The sequence below is a fragment of the Podarcis liolepis genome (genome assembly GCF_965112155.1).
Source record: "Podarcis liolepis genome assembly, chromosome: 12".
Taxonomy (NCBI): Eukaryota; Metazoa; Chordata; class Lepidosauria; order Squamata; family Lacertidae; genus Podarcis; species Podarcis liolepis.
The window spans coordinates 28,894,265-28,918,300 of NC_139563.1; the positions used below are offsets into that span (position 1 = coordinate 28,894,265).

Below are 24,036 nucleotides of genomic sequence, written 5' to 3' on the forward strand. Positions count from 1 at the left end.
ATCATTTAAAACCAGTCCTAACAAGAAGTCTTCCATCACTTCTAGAAAAACTCTATGGTTTTGATCAGTCTGAAAGGCAACCGTCAAGAATGACTCTTTGCACTCACCTGCTGTTCAAAGCTGGGGCAGAAATGATACAAGGTTGAGAGCTGAAGATACTCCCAGACAGACTTATGGATCATGATTCCAAAATAAGGGAAGGGGCTATCTTTGTCAATGGTGGAGGGTAGCTGTATTTGATGACCCCACAACCACCCTTCTCCAAATAATATTCCAGCCATGCAGTTTGCTATGGGGCTACAATGAGTAGCAACTACACCTGCAGCAAAGCGCACTTGCCCAGCCGCAACCCCCTCTAGTACCAAGTTTCACTTCCAGAGTTTGGGAAGCAAAGCACAGTGTCACTGGAGTCGCTACAGTCACAAGGTATCTCCCTTTCCTGACCCATAACTCTTTAAGCGCAGGAGCACAGCTTGGCTGGCCAGAGCATGTGGCCACTTCTGCTGGGAGAACGTAGCACCCAGCTCTCACAAACTGGGTTTTAGTCATGAGATCTTTTCCCAGCCTTACCTGGAACTGCCAGAGATTGGAAGTGGCACCTTCTGCATGCACAGCAAATGTTCTACCTCTCTAACCTACAACCCTTCTTCCGTAACTGCCCTCTGCAGAACTTCCCCAGCCTCCTCTAGAGGAGAGATAAGGAAATTAGCTGGAGGTATCTCACCTTGGTAAGAAAACTCTGCTCTCTCTGAACTGTATCTAAACCAGGCTGCCCTAGCTCTTTGCAGTGTGGAAAGACTAGAATTGGTAATATGAATTGGCTTCATTCATCTGCTTATTTGTTTTTGTCTGCTGACACACAGATGCTGAGCAAAATTAAATGTAATTACGTCTGTATTATTTCTTTGCATTCTTTAATTTTTCCTATGTTCATTGATTTTTTTGGGGGGTCTTATTTGAATTTATTTATGTATTTCCTAGCACATCTTTGTGTGTGTGCAAATGTTTTGCATTTCGCTAATAAGCGGGTGCTTGTACAGTAGTGAGTTGCTTTGGGCACAGTTCAGAGTGGGAAATAGAAGCAAATTAAACTTAAAATTAATCCTAACAATAATGAAGGTTTTTTAAAAAAAATCTAATGTAGGCTTTAAAATAACTGTAAGAGCATAGGATATGTGATACTAGAATAATCCTTTTTATACTCAGGCAACATCCTCTATATTAAGATGGCTATTGACTTTGAATGATCTGGGGAAAGAAACGTTGTCCTACTCCCATAAACACACATCAATAAGGAGATACATTCTTTGGTGTCTATCATAGTGGTTATAAGAAAGTCCTGAGAATATGGACCCTAGACACAAATGAGCACAGAATAGGTAAAAGTGCAGATGTGTGAACACTTGTATACATAATGCAGATCAACACAATGCAATCTCCCAGGAATGCCCCCCAGTACCTAATAATAATAATAATTTTATTATTTATACCCCAACCATCCGAAACATCTTTTATGGAAACAACCCCCCCCACCCTAAATCAAGGTGTGTCCTCTCACTTTAGCCCATGCCTCTCATTAGAACTAAACACCGCACAGCAAGATACATTAACGCATTAGGAAGAAAGCGCATGCTTTTAGATGCTAGCTATTTGGGGGTTAATGATGTTTGGTTGCTTTTTCCTTCCAAAACTCACCGAAACGACATGAGCAATTGTGGGGTAGATAGCCAGAAAATGTGTGTTATCCAAGTGTACATGCTGTCCTAAGTGTCATAATCTTGTACTAAGACAGTTATTTACTTGAGAGCCCATTCACAAGGCTTTGTGCTCTCTGTGGCAGACTGGACCCAAATTCAATGAATTCCACAACCTCCACAAGAAATCTTTCCCCAGTACAAAAGTAGCATGCCACCCTATCCATCACTCCTTCACCTACAAAAGGACAACAACATTTTAGCAGTAGTCTAGAATTCTGCAAAACGCTTCGGGGCCAAACTCTCTCCTCGCCCTCAATCCCCAAAAGTACTAAATTTCTAAAAGCACATAGGGGAGCTGAGATGTATCACATCACTTTTCTGGTACAGTGGTGCCTCGCAAGACGAAATTAATTCGTTCCGCAAATCTCTTCGTCTTGCGGTTTTTTCGTCTTGCGATGCAGGGTTTCCCATAGGAATGCATTGAAAATCAATTAATGCGTTCCTAGGGAAACCGCCTTCAGACCAGGTCCAGGGACAGTCTGTCCCCAGACCTCTTCTGAAGGCTGGGGGGGGGGGGGACAAGGGCTTTTCTTCCCACCCCCAGCATTTTAAAAAACCCTGGGACAGCGGAGGACTTCTCCGCTGTCCGGGCGATCTTAAAATGCTGGCGGGCGGCATTTTAAAATCACCCCGGACAGCGGAGGACTTCTCCGCTGTCCGGGGCGATTTAAAAGCCCCTGGGAAGGCAGGCAGGGGGGACAAAGACTTTCGCCCCCCGCCCGCCTTCAGAAGGTGTTCCCACCCCCACCCCCGCCCGGCTTCGCAGCAGCGCTACGAAGCCCGGCGGCTGGGGCAGGTGCTCCCGCCCCCCACCCCGCTTCGAAGCAGCGTTCCGAAGCGGGGTGGCTGGGGCAGGTGTTCCCACCCCCCGCCCGGCTTCGCAGCAGCGCTACGAAGCCCGGCGGCTGGGGCAGGTGCTCCCGCCTCCCCCCCACCCCGCTTCGGAGCAGCGTTCCGAAGCGGGATGGCTGGGGCAGGTGTTCCCACCCCCCCGCCCGGCTTCGCAGCAGCGCTACGAAGCCCGGCGGCTGGGGCAGGTGCTCCCGCCCCCCCACCCCGCTTCGGAGCAGCGTTCCGAAGCGGGGTGGCTGGGGCAGGTGTTCCCACCCCCCGCCCGGCTTCGCAGCAGCGCTACGAAGCCCGGCGGCTGGGGCAGGTGCTCCCGCCCCCCCACCCCACTTCGGAGCAGCGTTCCGAAGCGGGGTGGCTGGGGCAGGTGTTCCCACCCCCCGCCCGGCTTCGCAGCAGCGCTACGAAGCCCGGCGGCTGGGGCAGGTGCTCCCGCCCCCCCCCCCGCTTCGGAGCAGCGTTCCGAAGCGGGGTGGCTGGGGCAGGTGTTCCCACCCCCCGCCCGGCTTCGCAGCAGCGCTACGAAGCCCGGCGGCTGGGGCAGGTGCTCCCGCCCCCCCACCCCGCTTCGGAGCAGCGTTCCGAAGCGGGGTGGCTGGGGCAGGTGTTCCCACCCCCCGCCCGGCTTCGCAGCAGCGCTACGAAGCCCGGCGGCTGGGGCAGGTGCTCCCGCCCCCCCACCGCGCTTCGGAGCAGCGTTCCGAAGCGGGGTGGCTGGGGCAGGTGTTCTCCCCACCGCCCCTTGCTTCAAAAGAGGTCCGGGGGCAGCGGGAAGCGCTCCCGCTGCCCCCGGACCTCTTTTGAAGCAAGCGGCTGCGCTTCTCCCCGCAGCCGCTTGCTTCAAAAGAGGTCCCGGACCTCTTTTGAAGCAAGCGGCTGCGGGGAGATCCCTTCTCTCCGCAGCCGCTTGCTTCAAACGAGGTCGGGGACCTCTTTTGAAGCAAGCGGCTGCGGGGAGATCCCTTCTCTCCGCAGCCGCTTGCTTCAAACGAGGTCGGGGACCTCTTTTGAAGCAAGCGGATGCGGGGAGATCCCTTCTCTCCGCAGCCGCTTGCTTCAAACGAGGTCGGGGACCTCTTTTGAAGCAAGCGGCTGCGGGGAGATCCCTTCTCTCCGCAGCCGCTTGCTTCAAAAGAGGTCGGGGACCTCTTTTGAAGCAAGCGGCTGCGGGGAGATCCCTTCTCTCCGCAGCCGCTTGCTTCAAAAGAGGTCCGGGGGCAGCGGGAGCACTTCCCGCTGCCCCCGGACCTCTTTTGAAGCAAGGGGCGGTGGGGAGAAGCGATCTCCCCGCAGCCGCTTGCTTCAAAAGAGAAGACCCGCTGTCCCCGGGGCAAGCTTCGTTTTGCGAAGCAAGCCCATAGGGAAATTCGTCTTGCGAGGCAACTCGAAAACGAAAAAACCTTTCGTTTTGCGAGTTTTTCGTCTCGCGAGGCGTTCGTCTTGCGGGGTACCACTGTATGTTGCTAAACTACCACTGAGCTTCCTAGGAGAAGACCCCTTATGGGATGCCCTGATAGTAATGCTACGATCAGTAATTTTTCTTTGAAATTGTATTTCTATTCTTTTTAGTGCGTGACTTCATGAGCTCTGTAGGGCACACATTCACCTGCTAATAAATTGTATAAAACAAGCCCGAAGGAGGCCCCCAACCCACTCACAGGTCCTTGTATGATCAGTGGAAACAGTTGGTCCTGGCAAGTATTAACTACTCTCAGCTCCAACCTGATAATTGCCACCTGCCCAGATTTTAACTTGCCTGAATTAATTTTAAGATGTATTTCAATTAATTGATGTCAATTAATTAATCAATTCAGCATATTATGTTGTTTTTATGATGTTAGCCACTCTGAGCCTGGCCTCGGCTGGGGAGGACGGGATACAAATAAAACTTTATTATTATTATTATTATTATTATTATTATTATTATTATTAAGGGACCCCGGGTCTCCGGAGCTCCCTCACACGCAGCAGCCCAGCTGGGGAGGGGGCAGCGGGAAAGGGATGTTGCCGCTGCCTTTCCTCTCCATCGCTTCCACCCCGTGGCAAGCTTTGACCCAGGACTGCTCAGCTTGGCAGCACCGGGCCACTGTGCAACAGAGTCCAGCGGCCCTCAACCCACTTGCCCTCCCTCCCTCTCGGCCAGCCCAGGGGCGGCGCACAGCACGTGCAGTCGTGCCACACTACAGACCCCCTGCCCGGTGTGGACACCCCCCCACACACACACCTGGCTAGTTACGCTACTAGTCAAGATCACATCATTGCACCATGCTAACATACAATACTTGATTCATATTTCAACCACAGCACCTGCAACTTCAGGCAACCCCCAATTTGCATGGGGTGTGTGTGTTCCAAATCACTGCGCACATCGATGGAGCATGCCTAAGCCCAGCCCACCCTGTTCCACCCAAAAACGGTGCATGCGTACAGAGTTGTGTGTGCTTTGAGCATGAGCAAAATGGTCATTCCTTGGAAATGGAAACAGAAGCTGTAGCCAAACCATAGTTCATGTAGTATGAGCAATACAGCTACCATGCTTGAGCAAAACTGCAAGCCCTCAATGTGAGGAACAAAGCCTAGCCCTAGCAGGTGGCTAAACTGCACCCCAAGTCCAACTCAAGACAGCAGTCTACAGGTATCCAGATGGCTAGGCTGGGTCAGGCAAGACAGGACCTGGGACAGCTCCTAATGCAGATTCCCAACAGTTTTTATAGAAAAGAAACAAAAGGCGTGTCCTTACCTGAACCTACTTCGCCATCAACTGCACAAGAGCCTAAGAGTAGAGAGCTAGTTTTCAAAGCATATCTCAGAAATGGTCTTTAAATTGCGTTTCACATGGTAGTTTGGGATATCAAACACTATGTTCTTTTTAGCATATTAGCAGTGAACATATTCTCCTTCTGAAACCAAAGTAGCACCATCCATACACAAAGCAAGAGGTATTGGCAGGCTTTGTGGAACCCCATGTTTTGCAGAAGTACAAAAAAATAATCCTAAATGCGAGGGGATAGCTCAGTAGACATGAAATACTGGCTGGCTGTTGGATGAAAACTGAGGGGAGAGGAATGGAGTACCTGAGAAAATGAAGTGGCTGGCTTTTGTGTTTAACAACAGCACACTTTTGTTTCAGGTACAGTGCTGCCTCGCAAGATGAAAAGAATCTGTTCTGTGATTCTCTTCGTCTAGCGGTTTTTTCGTCTTGCGAAGCAAGCCCATTGACGGATTAGCGGATTAGCGCTATTAGCGTCTTATCTGCTGATCAGATCAGCTGATAAGCGGCTTAGCGGCTTAGAAAAAAGGGGGGAAGGAAAAAAACCAGCAGGAACTCGCAAGACACTGTCGTCTTGCGAAGCAAGCCCATAGGAAATTCGTTTTGCGAAGCACCTCCAAAACGGAAAACTCTTTCGTCTAGCGAGTTTTCCGTCTTGCGAGGCATTCGTCTTGCAGGGCACCACTGTACTGCAAATGTTCCTAAATCCAGGCTGCCAGAACAAACAAACTCAGCTGTGTTAGACAAACTAACTTGACCTAAAAAAGGATTATTTCATTATTGAGTTTCCAGAGGGGTACAAAAGACAAACAGCTGTGCAAAAGCCATCCTCTTACACCCCAGATTTTATTTATCCTCTCCCCCCTCCCCCCCACAGTCCGTGACCCAGTACACCTGGTTGTCAGCATCCTCTTCTGAATGAATGGCCCTTGTGCTTTTCCAGCACTGTCAGAATCCAAGTTAAGAACCTTGATTGTGGTATAGAATGATGAACCGATACGGCCACTATGGCGTGTCGCAAAATGCAATCAGCAGGTTTACAAGCAGATTGCAACAAGGGTGCAATATTCCCAACTGTCTGATCAGACAAACAGGGCAGAGAATAGGTAGCAGTGCTAGAAAACAACAAGTCCAGAAAGGGGGAGTTGGGCAGGTGGGAATCAATAATCTGGCCTTATTAATGGCTAACTAGGCATTTCCCTCACTGTACTAGTAAATCAAAGTCCAGTCCTTCAAATATAGTGAAGTGCTCAGGTTCAGCTACAATGAACCTGAAACACTACTAATCACTACATCAGATGGTAGGGACTAGTGAAATGGCCGAAAGGGGAAAGTGGATCAGCAGGCAGGGTATTCATTAAGGAACAAAAAGAAACAAATCCTAGCAAGGGGTTTTGATTCTCTTTGTTTGTTTGTTTGTTTAGTTATTTATTTTAAAAGAGGACTTTTGGTGTTTATTCAGAATACAGGTCAGAGTGAAAACCTGGACCCTATCCTTATAGCAACACTGGAAAAGGGGGATAATACACATTTTAGGTAACCACTAAGAACACCTTCCAAGGTTTTTAATCATCATCAACGCCCCAAATTACAAGATGACGAGTCTCTGCCCCAAGGAACTTACAATGTAATTTTTTTAAATTAAAAAACCCCTTTTTTAATATTCAAAACAAATTGCAATAGAACAAAACCATAAAAGACAACTTTGAATTCACAATTAATACAATGTAAAATTTGGCAAAGGAGGGGCAGTAGAGAAAGGGGAAAGACATGGGGATACTTGGTAGTTGTATAAGTCACAGATTTGCTAGCTGAGGGATCATGGTAGGACATTTGGGGCTTTATAGGGGGAAAGTTGCATTTTTCCTATCTAACTGGAAGCTACTGCAGATGCAAGAGCACAGGTATAATACACACCTCCCACCATGCCATCTGCAAAAGGAGGCTGGCCGGCAGGGTATGCATCTGCTAAAGACTGGCATTACATAGTAATAAAAGGAATATTCACAATACTTTATTAGGATTTTTTTAACTCTAAGCTTCCCAAGCAAATGTAGCTGCTAGGATAAGGAGGGTGCGTTTGTTTTGTTTTGTTTGTTTGTTTGTTTGAAGGCATTTATATACCACAGAATATTTACTATCATGATGGAGCTTAGGAACAATCTTACCATCTAATTAAATCAAAAACAAGAACCACATTAAAATGCCAAGGAATTGGCATATTTTGCAAAGCCCAAGGAAAGAGCTGAAACACCTGCCTGGCAGCTTTTCATCAAAACTGGAAGCCTTCCAATCCATCGATCTTTTCGAGCCCCATGTCTTCCTCCTCCCACACACCTTCCACTATGACTGCAGCATAACAACATGGGCATCCATCATCTTTCTACGCCTGTTATTTCTTGTACTTGAAGAAAATGGAAGTTTAACCTTCAAATGCTGAACTGATGAAACACATTAGGTAGAGTCCACCGCCCACTCTGCTGCTCTCACTGCGAAGCATACCAACAAAGCAGTAAGAGACAGACAATCTGCTTCTCACTCACTAGGCACCTAGAAACACACGCCGGTGCTCCTAAGTTTCTTGTACTGAAAGGGAAGCAGCAGTTTGTGCCTATTGTTGCTGGTGGCGGTTTTATCCTCCAAGATATCAGAATGATACAAGGGACATCTTGGAACAAGGATTGTGTTCCAAGTCTGTCCGTAGCGCTGACATGCATGATTTTAGGCTTGTTCTTGTTCGGTGGCCTTTATTGGTGAGCCTGACTGGCATACGTAGTGCCCATTTAACAAAACTTAGGATGATTTCACATTTCCTTTACAAAACAGCAGCTGAGCGAACTGGGCTGACCTGCATACAACCTAAGTGAAATACAACCAGTCGTCCTCTTGAGAACTGACCAGTTCTGCTTAGCAAGTTTTAGCTAGGACTGCCACTATTTTATTAAAGGCACTTGGGAAGCTCTTCTGAGAGCTCCCCAAGCCTGCAAAATTGCAGCAGGCTTTTTTTCTTCTCCTGCAACTTTAAAGGCAGAGCAGACAGCATGCCATCATCATATATTGGGAGTCTTTAACCCTCCAGAATTTGCTGAATGGCAACTCCCATCTTCTGTGGCCACTGACCACGTCTGCTGGGGCTGATGGGAGTTGTAGTTCAGCAACATCTGGGGGACCCAAAGGTTCCTCACACTTGACATATGCCTTCATTTCATAATTTAACACCTCTATCTTCATTTCACATCCACAGCATGAGGGTGTTTTAATTTAAAAGTGAGTGTCACGTTGATAGTCCTACAGCACACGGTACTTATTTGCAAAAATATTTTAGATTGCCTTTCAACCCTAGAGAAGGCCCTCAAGACAGTTAACAAGCAAATATAACAGAAAGGTGGGTAGATTTTGAGTTGGTCCCATTTTGCTAGGGAGTCTTGAAATTTGTATAGATCTGGTTCTCAGTAAGCATGCTGTTTTACTGTTTGTTTTTGGAGACTAATCTGTGTGTATAGATGTCCTATCTATGCAAACACAAACAACAAAATAAAAATGCAACTCTTTTCATTTATAAAAACATGCATTAATAAAAGCATGCAATAGACAAAGACTTTGAATTTCTCCCAGTAATTGGTACCGGTAGCATGCTTGGCTATTGCTATGGCTTGCAAAAAAAGTGTGTTTTGAGCTCATCAAAAACTTTTATGGAATGAGACCTTGGAGATCCACTGCCAATCAGTCAGAATAGACCGTGCTAGGCTAGAAAAGCAAGTATTTACTAGGCTCGCAGGAGGCCGGTTTGTATGTTCTATGTAGGTAGAAAGCCAAAGGTTTGTTACCCTCCCTTCTCTGGCAGGTTCCAGGGAGGGTTACAACAACTCAAAATTTATAACAGTTAAAACAGATTACAATTACAGGAATAGGGTGGGCCCTGAAAACACGCGTCTCAGGTGCCAATAGCCAGGGAAAACAGGTGCGTCTTCAACATTCACCAAAATGAAGAAACCAGACGCACCTCTGTGGGTAAGGAATTCCCCAACATTATTGATGGTGCTACTGTAAAGGGATGGCCAAAAGTATGGAACGGAATAAAAGGCTGTTAACATTCATGGCTAGCAACATGACAGCCACCAATTTTATTTATGTATAAAAATATTTATATACCAGTATATCATGGAAAGCAATGATATCCACATATAGTAAAAAAAACATACAAAATTTAAAATCAGAGACCATACAATAAGACAATCACTGAAAAGCAGGCACAATGCATGCACAGTTTCTCCCAACCTAGTTCCCTCCAGATGTTCTGGGTGACAACTGCATTCCAGACAGGCATTTCAGCATCTGGCTGGAGAGGAGGGGAACTGGGAGTCCAAAATATCGGGAAGACACCAGGTTGGGAAAGGCTGCCTTGGTGGAAAAGTGCTTTCACTCATAATCCAATTTTCAACAATCCCATCTGCCTACTCCAACCTTCTTCACCATAACTTGTTCTGGAAGATCTCCCAATCCTCACCAACATATGATAGGGATGGGGCAGACCAGTGAAAATTAGGTATCCCACTTCACATGAGCATAAGAGCTTTCTGCTAATGACAATCCACCACTGGGTACAACCCACCCAATCTGTTCCAACTTGTCAAGGTTCGGTTTCAAAGTCATCACAGTTGGCTTATGCAGATCACCTTAGCAAGGCAAGTTGGGTAAAATATGCAGGAGTGGAGGTTATTTACTACAAAAGTTTGCTGCACTAATTTGCTAGCAAGACCTATTCTATTTGTAGAACCCTTGTCATGAATAAGTAGGAGGAGGAACTGGGCTGGAGAAAATAAAATCCTATAGATAAAGTGCCCCACCTAATAATTGTGTGACAGGAACTATATAAAAATAACTGACAGGTAAATGCATTTTGTTTCAGTGCAATGTTTTCTTTTTTGACTGAGCACAGAAGTTAACTATTAAAGATTGCATTTATAATCAGATCTGTCTGTTCCTGTCTATTCAAAATGCTACACCTCAGTAGCTGAGTGTGTGAGTGGGTACAAATCCATGTGCATGCATGAATCCATTTCTCGGATCTTAAAAAGAGGGGCGGGGGACTAAAATGCATATGCGTAATGGAAACAGACAACATCACCTTCAAGTAACCACATTTTTCTGTATTATAAATAGTAAAGAGGGGAAAGTCTCAAAGTCAAGAATCTTTCTTTAGAATTAAAAAAGCAAAATGAACACCAGTACGGTACCACTCTGGTTCAAATGTATTATGCTACTGGAAAATAAAATCAGGACTTATTTAGAAAGCCACTCTCTCTTTGTAAACATGCTACAGCAAATTATGTACAGTGGTACCTTGGTTCCCAAACAGCTTGGCTCCCGAACGCTGCAAACCAGGAAGTAAATGTTCCAGTTTGCAAACGTTTTTCGGAAGCCGAAAGTCCAACGCGGCTTCCAATTGAGTGCAGGAAGCTTCTGCAGCCAATCGGAAGCCACGCCTTGGTTTTCAAACGGTTTCGGGAGTCAAACAGACTCCCGGAATGGATTAAGTTCGAGAACCAAGGTACCACTATATATGCCACAACACTACTGTCAGATCCAGCAAGCAAAGCCAATGGGAGTTGCAGTCCAACAACATCTGAGCTCTCCATTTGCAGTCATACTGAGGAACATGAAAGCTGACTTCATGAAAGTTTTGCCATTGGCCTCAGTAGGATATGAATTGCACCCAAAGGTAGCAATTCTGTTGCACCCAAAGGTACTCTGTTGTGAACTGGGAGTTCTCAAGGCCAGGAATGGTAAAAACTAGTTGGTAGCTATCTATTTTAAAAGTAAGTGCCATTTAAATTGACTTTTGTGACTAGTCTAGTGAATGCATCAAGATCTACAAAGGAGGCTCTTCTCTTTCTTCTACCTCTGAACCAGATGCATTGTGCTCCAGCCATGTAATAACCTCCCCCCCCCCCAACTAAGACTGTAGATAATACTGTATTCTTTTTAGCACTAGTTTAAGGCATTTTTATTTGCCCAGGCTTTGTACTGATGATGATGATCAGTGCTTTTTCGGGGGGAGGGGGTACGCAGGGGTATGCATACCCCTAAACATTTTGTGAATCTAAGTTTGGCCTCATTGAGGGGCAGTATTTCAATATGAGTAGGAAAATGAACGTACCCCTACACATTTTTTAGGGGGGGGGAACACTGATTATTTTTATTTGAATTTACACACCACCCTATACCCGGAGGTCTCAAGACAGTTCACAGAATAAAATCAAAATATAAAACCACAAAATACATAATCAAAATTAAAACAACAACCCAATAACTACCTCCCTGCCCCCCCCCAAAAACACCCCACCACATTTTAAAAGGGCATAGGATGTACACTTGTCTACAATCTATGTTTTGGATGAAGGTGAAGCTTAGAACTATTCAAAATAAATAAATGAACAGTGTCCAGCATGCAAACAGTGTGTCTACAGGCCATGCATTTCAGAACTTGCCAGGTATCCATAGGAGACAAGTGATCAGGCTAGCACAGAACCAACTCAATTTTCTATCCCATCTTGGTGCTCGGTACAGAAACCAAAAAGGGTGCTAGACAACAGGACTCTGAATCCAGCAGAGAAATGCAATGAGCTGCTGGAGAAAGGATGGAGCTCTCCATCCAACAGACTCATAATACATTTTGTAGGCTGGAAACTTCTGTACGCTTGCTTGCAAGGTAGCGTCAAGTGTTCAGCGACTGGTATAAAACTTTCCTTCACAAACACAACACAGCAGGAATGAGGATGCTATGGGCCTCCAGATGTTGGCCATGGGGTTGAGGACAGATGAACAACACTAGGAGGGCCACAGGTTACCTAGTTCTGTAGCACAAGAATAAAAAGCATGCATGTTTTTCCAGTGGGATGACAGTGTGCCTTGAGTGTCTTCAGCTTATACAAAGTAAGAATTATTTATGGATTTAGAAGAGATAGACTAGGTGGCAGCAAGCCCGGTGCTGGATGGCTGAAAGAACAGCAGAAACAGCTGTTAGGAAGACTTAATTATAACTGCCACACAAACACACATACCAAAAAATTGACATGTTTGTTGATAGCAAGTACACTGAAAGCTTCGAAACACAAACTTGGTTCAGAAACAATTGTGTCTGTAGATTTGGTTTCCTTTTGTTAAATAAAAACTTTATTAACTGAATTTTCAGGCACATAAGGATTTTGGTTGATTGGTTGGTTAAAGTGATATATTTACTTTTCTTTCCAGATCCGGCTTTATACCCTTTTTTTATATGAGATCAACTGGTTGCCATGGAAACAACATATGACGTCAAGCCGGTCAAGCCTGGCACTCAATAAGATTTAAAATGAAGTAAAAAGATCCAGGTCAACTCTCAGACAGACCATTTCCACTGCAATAGTAGGAAGGGTTCAGGGGAAAAGAAGTGAATTGTGTTTGATTTTGACTGAAAAAGCAGGAGCATTTTAATAAGAGCAAATAACCTAAAATTACTGAGAAATCCAAGGGCTGAGGACTTTATATACTAGTATAAAGGTAAACATAGAAATGTTAGTATAATCCTATATACTGTCCTATATACTATCCTATATCCTATACAGTGAACTTGCTTCTCTGAGTGAGGATGCTTTCATAGCCAAAATAGCACTAGCTAGGTCCAAACACAAGAGAGAAACATCAGCAGATTATACACAGCAGTATTCCTAAGCATAGTAACTGCAATCCTAATATTTAGCAGAAGTTATGTTGCACTCGCATGGAAAAACAAATATGCAGAAAATTCTTATACTGGGCATCAAACTACCAATAATGGTCAAATGGAAATCCAATTATCATTATGTTTATCTCTGAAACAAGAAAATTTACTTCATATCAACAAGGGACTAATTCACAATCACTAAAAGATGCCTTCTATCTAAGCTGACATGCCATGGCAGATTGTACTATAAAATAGTGAACTGACAAGCAGCCTGACTTAATGTCAGTGACAAATGACTACATTAATGGAAAGGTGAAAATTATTCAAAATTCAGTACGTCTCCGTTGTGAAAACCAAAATTGAATTTAGGTTGTGCAGTGTGCTGGGACTAGGCAAATAATTCCTACTTGTGGTAATCATTTCAAATGGCTTTCAGACATTCTGCTATGTTTGACTGAGGTTCGAGACACAAAATGCATTTTACAATTGCGGATTTCTCATTAATGCTGCTGCTAATCTAATGTTGTTACAAAAAAAAATACTATAAGTGTGTGTGTGTGTGTGAGAGAGAGAGAGAGAGAGAGAGAAAGAGAGAGAGATTATGTTGTTGTTTTAGTATTTCTATTATTGTTGTTATTGTTATTATCATTATCTTGTTGTTGATTTTCAGGTGTACTGCTGTTCTCTTTGTTGAAAACCACTTTGAGAATGTTTGTGTCACTTCATGTGTGGAAAGGTGGCATGCAAATAAAATTACGAAAGGATTAAGGAAACACTAAGCGATATTCACAACGGAAGTTAATCAAATCTTCCTCCTCCTCTCAGTTTGGTGGTGGAGGAAAAATGGACTCTGAGCTGCTTAGATGTTATAGGAGTATGTAGCCAACTGGGAAACTAACAAAGGTAAATCAAACTGCAAAATTTGTTTATAAAAGTTGGCTAAACTCTGTCTATTACCAAAACCAGTGCACACTTTAGCATGTAAATAAGCCAACCAATGACATGTTAAAGACACACCACCAAAAATATCAGCAAAAACAGATTTAAATGGAAATGGGAGTTGTGATCTGAGTTTCCTGTCTTGTGATGTGAAAGTCATGGGCAAAAAGTATTCTACTTCTCTTTTCCAAATAAAGCACATGTTTAAAGTTCCAGTATAAATGAACCTGTTTATCAAATCTGGACAAATGTTTCTCAGCCCTGTGAACAAGTGCAACAGCTAAACCTCTTCCAAGATTTATAATCTACTTGTCAGTCGTAACTTAAACGGACACTACTCAGGCAGTCGAAATAATCCATTTTTCTCTTTTGTACATCTTCTCAAAAATTCATCCTTTTTACATGTCCACCTCCACTTCCAAGTGTTATTTTCTTGTTTTCTTTTTTAAAAAGGAAAATGCCAGCTGCCTACTTCTTATGAGCAATATTATCCTACTTCAGCACCATTTATGCAGGCCAGAGTAACATTTTTGGTAAAGTATATGACTCAGCTGCGTGCTTCTAAAAGCATGTAAAAAGCATGGGATTATTTTAAAATGTTATGAAAATTGTACCGGCAGCATTCTTCTTAGTGTCTTAACAAAGCTACAGTTTCAATTTCTTTTATTCCAAAATAAACTGCTTCTACCAGGGCAGCTTGATATTGCGGGAAATGGCTGAGATGGATTGGATACTTTGCAAAGTATACAGAAGAAATTTAAATTGCATTTCTTTGCCTTGAAAACACCGTCCCAACACTACATTACTAAACACATTATCTTGAAGTCGTTGCGGTGTTTCTAATGGAATATAGGAATACAATAAGATGCCTTACACCAGCTGGCCCTGACTATTTGTTTAGCCCAATACCGGCTAATCTGACAGGAGGCAGCTCTCCAGGGTCTCCACATCACCAGCTACTTCAGAAATGGGGAGCCTCAGGCCCCTTCGGGCCTCTCTAGGTGGTCCTCAGGACTCTCCCCCCAGACCACACACCCGCCTGAGCCACCCTTCTCAAAAGCCCAGCTTTGCATCCTCCTTGAATGTTTTTGGCCGGCCTAAATGCATCCTTGTTCTCCGATCACGCTTCTTGCATTGGGATTGGTAAGTGAAGCCAGAGTCAACAGCAGACGATTTTGTCACCATCTTACTCCCTGCTGAGTCCTACTAGGGGCAACAACACTGAGATTAAGGGCTCGCCCAGACTTCCACTTATCCCACCGCTTTCCCCTGGGACTATCCGATCTTTACTGCTGAACCAAAGCACGGATTGACGTTTGCTGTGATTTAGCACTGAAGAGAAGCGGGGGAAATCGAAAACTGCTCTCTAAGTACAAGAGGAAGTGTGGACAAGCCCCAAGTGGGTTATAAGTTATAAATAACAAAATAGAGAGGTGGGGGCTGGCTGAGGGCAGAGTGAGGTTGGTGGGTCACTGCCTCATTCTCCCAAATCAACCAACCTCCACAGGATAACAGGGTTTTGGTGTTTTTTATAGTCACATAATATAATCATTTTACCACACCGAACTTTTTAAAATGCCCTAAAATTTGTCACAAAATCCGCACACCCCATTCAATTGTTTTTTGGCAAGGATCCCCCCCCCCCACTATTTATACTGAATTACGTCTGCCAAAATAAAAGGTTATTATAGTGTCCCTTTTAAAAAATAACAAAATTTCAGTGTCTCTTGAGGCCTGCAATACTAAGTGATTAATCTTCGACGCTTAATCTGCAACGAACTCCAGCACCTGGCCAGGATTAGCCATTATGCTACTCAGAGACCTGCAGATCATGGCCCAAGCCAATTAGGTCTCTTGCTATAATGCAAGATAATGTAATTATCCAAATGAAATTCTATTGTGAGGCAGGGGCAGGCCTAGCGCTCTTCGATGCCCCAATGCTCAGGACATAGTAAGCATTCCCTTACGGCAGTACAAGAGAACAACGCTCCCATTTTAGAGCCTGGGTTCCCAGCAGGGAGCACAAAGGCTTATCGCGTGCTCTGAACAGGGACAGGGAGCCCCCAGATGTTGCTGGACTACATGGCCCATCATCCCTGACCAGGCCTGAGTAAAAACGTCTGGAGGTCCAAAGGTTCCCCATCCCTGTTCTAAACTATCCCAGATGTGATATTGGCAGCATAAGACAACACTGTTTGCCTGGGAGGACGCATTCAGAAAACGCATTGGAATCTGCAGGTCAAAGATCCACAGGACTGATCCTGAAGCCCATGATAGTCAGGGAGCTGGAGAGAGACCTCGCCAGACTGGCCTCCATGGGGTGACCCTCAAGAACTCTTGGAAAGGTCTCTCTGTCTGAGGCAGAGGAGGAGGTTAAACCATCCTCAGACCTTGAAAGCAGCAGCAGCAGCTGGTCCACAAAGGGGAATACACATGAAAGCCCAAAGTCATTGTGCTACTCAAGAGTAAAGTGCTCCTTGGAAATAACTCCTCAACAGCAAGGGGTTCCTGGAGAGGTAGCTCATGAAGCAGATGATTTGGGGCAAAGTGTGGGAAGCCAGCCTTATAAATCACATGTATAGGGAAGTTTTTAATGTTAGATGTTGTACTGTGTTTGATGTTGGAAGCCGCCTAGAGTGGCAAGGGCAACCCATTCAGATGGGCAGCATATAAATCAGTAGTTGTTGTTACATTGAGGTATGATAGTTACTAGAACTAATATACGTTTATGCTTCTTACTCTGGCAACCTGATTTGCATTTATCCTGATCTTCCTAGCTGTTGACCTATACACCTCAGCTTTAGGATTCTGCCTTTGGATTATGTCTGATTCAGGGCTACTCTCCTATGCTGAACCTCAGCTTCACCTGGACCTTGTTTGGGGGCTCTCTTTATTACTGCTTGGTGCTATTTTGTTTTAGACCTGCGGTTTTAGACCTTTATGTGTGCTCTTGCTCCAGCCAACCTCCAAGACTGAGAATTAATCCAGTTGGAACAGAAGAGTGGCTTACACCAAAGCAAGGCTGCATCAGCTTTTATCTACTTATTTTTTACAAGTTATGTATAGTTTAATACAATAAAAAGCTCTCTGTTTACAGATAAATTAAAACAACCTCTGATAAAATATTTTAAAAACTAGGTATAAACCAAATACGGCTATATCTCACAAATGAAACTGGGAAGTGTAACAAACACAGAAATAAAATTTCCTCAGTGTCCAGCAAAGTTTGGGTCACAGGAATGAAGAGATGTTCAAAGGTTGCTACTATTGCCATCTCAAAAATTAACTAAGGGATGGCATGCTATCATGCTAAGGGTGGATGCTATCAATGAGAAGCGTCAGTTCCATGCAAATGGCTGGTTGTTGAACACCTACTGAAAATCATTTATCTGTGTTACAGAGCATCTTTTCTTTGACATTATTATTAATTTATATCCTGCTCCCCCCCCCCCCCAGGACTCAAGGCTGAAAGCTTCACACAACCATGCCTCAAACATTTTCTTTAACTGGTAAGTGCGATTATGACTTGTGTATCATATTTGATATATACACAGAAGAACAATATATACATGCATGAGTCAAGTGTTCACGCTACAGTGTTAACACTGCTATGAAATGACATGGGCCATAGCTCCCTGTCACATAATCTGTGAAGCAGCCCCATCATTTTCCTGTTCTGTGCATGATAAACAAATTAATAAAAAGTACTAAGAATTCCTACCCGAAGCTGGAAGGAAAAAAAATTACTTGCTTAATAGCCAATGCTATATATATTCACACACAAGTCAAGGCTTTTCAGAGGTAGCACAGCAGGTCTTATCAGCTATAAAAACAAGCATTTTGGCGTGTCATTCTTTTCACAATGTGTTCTTGGAATCACAGTGTGATAGGAAAAAGTCAGGTGCATAAATCTATTCTTAGTCACCACATCGTTGGATCTCTTATTGTGAATTTTGTACCGTGGCCCAAATCAGGATCATTATATGAACAGTAGCATTAACTCACAAAACAAGACTATTACCCGGAGGACAGGAACTTGGGTGTTAGCAGAAAGTTTGCGTTTTCAGTCTGAGAGCGTTCCACAAGCACAGGGGAGGACATGCAGCTGCGCTCTCAGATCTCTGTTTCAGAGCCAGCTCAATGTGCAAAAAGGGCTGGCAAGTTTCCTCTCTTCTTCTTCTTCCTCCTCCTCCTTCTCTACCCCTTAACAGCCTCTGTTGTCCAGCAAGTTGTAAATTTTCAAAATGTACCATCATAATCTGTGCAGGTCAATGGTATAAAAACAAAGGTTCATTGTGACGTACATGCCTATGGTGTACCTCCTGCACAAAGCATTCTGAGTACTTGATGGGACAGGTGTCATAAGCTTATAATCAGGAAGTGGTGGGCTCTCCTTCACAGGAGGTATTCAGGCAGAGGCTGGATGGTCATTGGCCAGGGGTGCTGCAGTTGCCTTCTGCACTGAGCAAGGGTTAGCCTGGATAACCTCAAAAGTCCCTTCCAACTCTTAAAAATTCCATGACTCTACCATATGAACCAGTTTAAGATCTCTGCTTGAGAACTCTGCTCTTTTTGCTTCCCCTTGCCTCCTTCTCATAAACATTCAACTAATCGGAACAACAGAAAAGGTCTGTATGGTGGCAGAATCTTCCTAGAAATGTGCCTGGCCTTTTCACAGCTCACTTTTTAAAGCTGCTCTCTTAAGACGGGTTTTTAAAGCTGCTCTGTTAAGACACATTTAAAGCACATTCCCTTTTCTCACCCCCCCCCAAAGGATCCTGGATACTGTAGTTTACCTATCGTAGAGCTACAATTCCCAGCACCCATAACAAGCTACAGTTCCGATGATTCTCTGGGAGTGAGGTTTAAATGCGCCTTAGATGTATGATGTATATGCAGCCTTTGTTTCAGGAAGCATGAAGCATTTCCAAAATACAGTTTGTTTTTTGTTATCTGCTACTTTTTTCCTGTATTTGTTTTGCTTTGTTCTTAAATTGTTGTCAAGTTGCCTTGAGTTTGTATTTGGATAAAAGTGGGATATATGTTTTTAGTATCCAGTATAAATCCAGTTTTGGAATGTCTTGCTTAATCTGGAGGATTAAGGACGCAATTAACAAGGAAATTCTCCTGCACAATGCCTGTGCTATAAATGACACACCACAGCTGCACCCAGCTTTTACTCTCTCCTTTCCTCCGAGGAAGCTGGTCAGAGCAAAATGTAACTCCTATTCGTTTCGCTGGACTTTGCACAAAACCATCCTTGCATTCAAAAACTTGCCTGATTGCCACAGGTGACCAGGAATTCTATGCAAGTGAGAGAGCTGATGGAGGAGGCTGCCAACACATTTAGTTTCCATGCTAGCTACAGATGAACTGATAAAGTCTCTGCCTCCGCAACAAGGACAGAAACACTGGTGGAAAGGGCAGACACAAGTCTCTACCATCAGTGCATTTGGCATTATTCTTTTACTGGCAAGCTAAGAGGCTAGGATTTAATTAAAACACTTCTAATCCACTATATCTATTTATCAGTTGATCGGGGGGCAGAAAACAACAACAATAAAACCATTCTTGGGAACACCTAAAACCATAAAACATAACAATCAATTAATAATATTTGGCATGGAATCTTAAAATATGCAATACCAATCAACGGCACAAGCATGTCAAATGCTCAACATGGTCCAAATGCCTGAGTAAAAAGCCAGGTTTTAACATGGGACTAAAATGTAGCCAATCTTGGCCCCAGCCAGGCTTTTTTGGTATTACTGGGATACCATGGTGATTCTTCTGTGCAGGTTGGAGAAAGAGGAGTCCATCCTCTGCAAACTGCCTGAAACACAGGCTAGTTGCCCCTTAACAGGCAAGTACTTTTTTTTTGCAGGCTAGATATCTTTACAAGTATGTGCAGTGGTTTTCAACTGGTGAGTTGGGACCTGCAGTCTGATCCAATGTTTCTGTACTAGGCCATAAAAAAGAATAGTTATATTAGAATACTCCATTTTTTTTTATAAAAAGTCCTATTCACTCTCAAATACCCTACGCATCAAAGTGGGTTGTGTTCTTTTGCAAGGGAGGGGGGAGAAAACAATCTGAAAACCTTAAACACATCATTTAAAGAACAATGCAACAGGATACAAAAGGGTGCATGAGTTTGAGGGTATACAAAAATGAATAAAATTAATTTTAAAAAGCTGTCATGCAGGATGCTGGCACAGGACAGGTATCAGGCAAATGCAGAAAAAAAATATATCAACGGCTCAGAAAAATACCCACGACTCACCAATCCATTGTTTGGCTGAAGAGAAAAATCAAACGGAACATTATTGGGCTAGATCAGAAGAGTATTTTCACACAACTCAGCCTGAACCTTAGGCACACATTTGAGCTTCGGTGTGGTGGCCCCCAGGTTGGGGAATGCCCTCCCCTCCAAGATACAACACTGTACAAATTTTGATGTCTGGCATGGATGTAGCCGGGAGTCGGGCAGGGAGGGGCAGCTGCCCCCCATCAATAAAAATACATAGCTAACTGATGTTCTGCCCCCCCAACAAAAATCCTGGTTACGCCCATGATGTGTGGTCAAGATGCACCCTTTTTGCACAGACTTCTGATGGTGGAAGATGAGATCAGAATATGCCTTTCATTGTAGTGTTTTTGCCTTTTCTGACTGCTGTTGCTACAGTTTAATTTATACTCTAGTAATGCTTATGGATCCTGATAGATTCCGACAAGCCTTGCGGAACCCTGCTCCTCCTGGCGACTCATTAGATGACCTTGTTGAGGACTGGAATAACCGGCTCTTGGCAGCCATTGATGAGATCGCGCCTAAGCGCCCTCTGCGACCCCGTCGAAACCGGGCCCCTTGGTTTACTGAGGAGCTCCGGAAAATGAAGCGGGATCTCAGATGGCTAGAGCGAGTATGGCGACGGACTCGTGACGGAGCCTCAAGAACATCTTATAGGACGCTTATGAAAGCCTATGAGATGGCTATGAAAGCTGCTAAGAAATCTTACTTTGCAGCTTCCATTGCATCCGCTAGCTCTCGCCCGGCACAACTTTTTAGAATAATTAGGTCAATAACGTCCTTAGGAGGACAACCAAATTTAAGCACAAATTCGACCCACAGCTGTGAGGCATTCGCAAGCTTTTTTGCGGAGAAAGTCCTGTTGCTCCGCCGTGACCTCCCTGCCAATCTAGATACAGTGACTGAACTGGAGGCCCCTCGACTGACTTCAGGTCCAGTGTTGGACCATTTCGATCGGATACTCCCTACTGATGTGGATAGATTCCTCCAAGTTGGTAGGCCCACCACCTGCCTCCTTGATCCGTGCCCGTCTTGGCTGATTAGGGAGTGTCCAGATGTTGCGCGGACCCCCCTGGTTGAAATTATCAATTTGTCCTTTGACACGGGGACATTCCCAGGGGAACTGAAGGAAGCAGTGGTGCGTCCACTCTTAAAGAAAACTTCATTAGATCCCTTAGACCTATCCAATTACCGCCCAGTTTCAAATCTTCCATACCTGGGTAAGGTAATTGAGAGAGCGGTTGCTGAACAGCTTGGTAGGTTTCTGGAGGAAACATCGGCATTAGATCCATTTCAGTCCGGTTTCCGTCCTGGTTTTGGGATGGAGACGGCTCTGGTTGCCCTAACAGATGATATCCGTAGACAACTGGATCGAGGCGGGTCAGGACTGCTGATCCTTTTAGATTTGTCAGCAGCCTTTGACATGGTCGATCATGATCTTCTGGACCATCGCCTTGCAGACGTGGGGATACAGGGCATAGCCCGTAACTGGTTGTGCTCTTTTATCTCTGGTCGGGGACAGAGGGTGGCACTAGGGAGGGAAATGTCGTCACGCCACTCCTTGGTGTGTGGAGTGCCGCAGGGCGCAATTCTCTCCCCAATGCTTTTTAACATCTTTATGCGCCCCCTTGCCCAGATTATCCGGAGCTTTGGGCTGGGCTGTCATCAATATGCTGATGACACTCAGCTCTATCTGCTGATGGATGGCCACACCAACTCGGCCCCTTACACACTGACCAGATGCTTGGAAGCTGTGGCTGGATGGTTTCGTGGGAGCCGATTGAAACTAAATCCTTCGAAGACAGAGGTCCTATGGCTAGGTCGGGATAGCATGGGGATGAGGGACCAACTCCCTTCTCTTGCGGGGGCCCAATTAGTACCATTGCCTTCCGTTAAGAGTTTGGGTGTAATCCTTGACGCCTCCCTTTCCATGGAGGCGCAAGTCACAGCAACAGCCAAGGCGACATTTTTCCACCTTCGCCGCATCAAGCAGTTGGTCCCTTACCTTTCCCGCCCCGACCTGGCCACAGTGATCCATGTGACAGTCATCTCCAGGCTTGACTACTGTAATTCGCTCTACGCGGGGCTGCCCTTGAAGCTGTCCCAGAAACTCCAGCGGGTACAGAATGCTGCAGCGAGGCTCCTCACGGGGTCTCTGCCATGGGAGCATATTCATCCAGTGCTTTTCAAGCTGCACTGGCTCCCGGTGGAGTACAGGGTCAGATTTAAGGTGCTGCTTTTGACCTTTAAAGCCCTTCACGGCCTAGGACCATCGTACCTACGGGACCGCCTCGCCTGGTATGCCCCACGGAGAGCCTCAAGGTCCATAAATAACAACACCCTAGTGGTCCCAGGCCCTAAGGAAGTTAGATTGGCTTCAACCAGAGCCAGGGCCTTTTCAGCACTGGCCCCAACTTGGTGGAACGCTCTGTCTCATGAGACCAGGGCCCTGCAGGATCTGGTTTCTTTCCGCAGGGCCTGTAAGACAGAGTTGTTCCGCCTGGCCTTTGGATTGGAGCCAATTTGATTCCCTCCCCCCCCTTTTTTCTTTTTTCTTTTCCTTCTCCTGCAATGAGGCTTCATTTTAATATGTTAATGTTCCATTATTTTAATGTTGTATTTTATTTTTGTTTTTAAGTTTTAATCACTCATCTTGTTTTTATTATTGCTTGTAAGCCGCTCTGAGCCCGGCCTTGGCTGGGGAGGGCGGGGTATAAATAAAAAATTATTATTATTATTATTATTATTATTATTATTATTATTATTATTTATTGCATATTTTATTGTACAGTACTGAGGTCCACATAATCCATCCTGGGACCACATATTAAATAAATGTAATAAATTAGGCAGCCCCTCTAGCAGTTTGCATGCAGGATCAAACTCCTGCTATGCTGTACTACAATCTGACTCTACTTATTTCAGCATCCTTCTGCACCTTCCACCATAATTTAACACTTCAGTTCATTAAAACTCTGACCCTTTTGCAAGGAAAACACTGCCTTCGTTTCCTCTCCCCCACCCCAGCACCTATACATACTAAGAAATAATTCAGATCTTTATGGAATGCTATGTTTAGAAAACACTATATACCATGTCACCTATAAGCATGTTGATTGTCCAGGGCCCATTTAAAAACACACATGCTTTGCACTTAAGAGAGCAGTGAGAACTCTCTTCCAAGAACATAGAAAAGCTTAGCTTTCATTCCAAAGTTTCTAGAATTTGTGGTGGAAGGGGAAAACATGGAACTAAGAAAAGACTAGGATGATACGCAGCCTGAACCTCCAGTACTGAATTGAAAACTGCCAGTGCCCAGGAAGCTCTACAGATTCAAAGAAGGGCTTCACTCTACCTTGTATCACAGCAGCACAAACCTACAAGCCTAGCACTGGAACTCAGAATGACAACTGTGTTTGACTTAATGCCAGAAGTGCATAAGGTTTAGATAGCATCTTAAGGAAAGGAAAGCACTCCAAGCTGATCATGTTCATGACTTTAAGTCCGCATAATTTTGATAGACCCACCGCATATGTACAGTTCACTGTACAACTATGGTGAGGAGCTACAGTCAACCAAGGCTTCCTCTCGCATTTGTATACTGTTTTCCTGCAATCAAATCATTATATGCAATGCAAAATAAACACGCTTTAATATAAACGTCTACTGAGAGGTTTCTACCACATATTCCTCGAGGCATGTTGTAACA

At 44.6% G+C, this 24,036-nt stretch overlaps 1 protein-coding gene and 1 long non-coding RNA gene across 4 annotated transcripts in view; both read right to left on the reverse strand.

Moving 5' to 3' along the window:
* Positions 1-24,036, reverse strand: part of SLC25A13 (solute carrier family 25 member 13) — a 119,637-nt gene that overhangs the window by 93,112 nt on the left and 2,489 nt on the right. Inside the window, exon 2 of one of the 3 annotated variants that reach the window (XM_083469059.1) lies at positions 20,304-20,318. The exons of 1 other annotated variant lie outside the window; for it this stretch is intronic. In XM_083469059.1, coding sequence (XP_083325185.1) covers positions 20,304-20,318 — 15 coding nt within the window. Of the gene's footprint in view, positions 1-20,303; positions 20,319-20,822; positions 20,850-24,036 lie in introns of those variants that run through there. One more of the 3 variants, XM_083469061.1, reaches the window with a different exon arrangement.
* Positions 938-14,058, reverse strand: LOC310690325. Its single transcript, XR_014518046.1, has 3 exons — positions 6,067-14,058; positions 4,545-5,744; positions 938-2,052 (listed from the first exon to the last, which is right to left on the reverse strand). It is a non-coding gene; the product is annotated as an uncharacterized lncRNA (long non-coding RNA).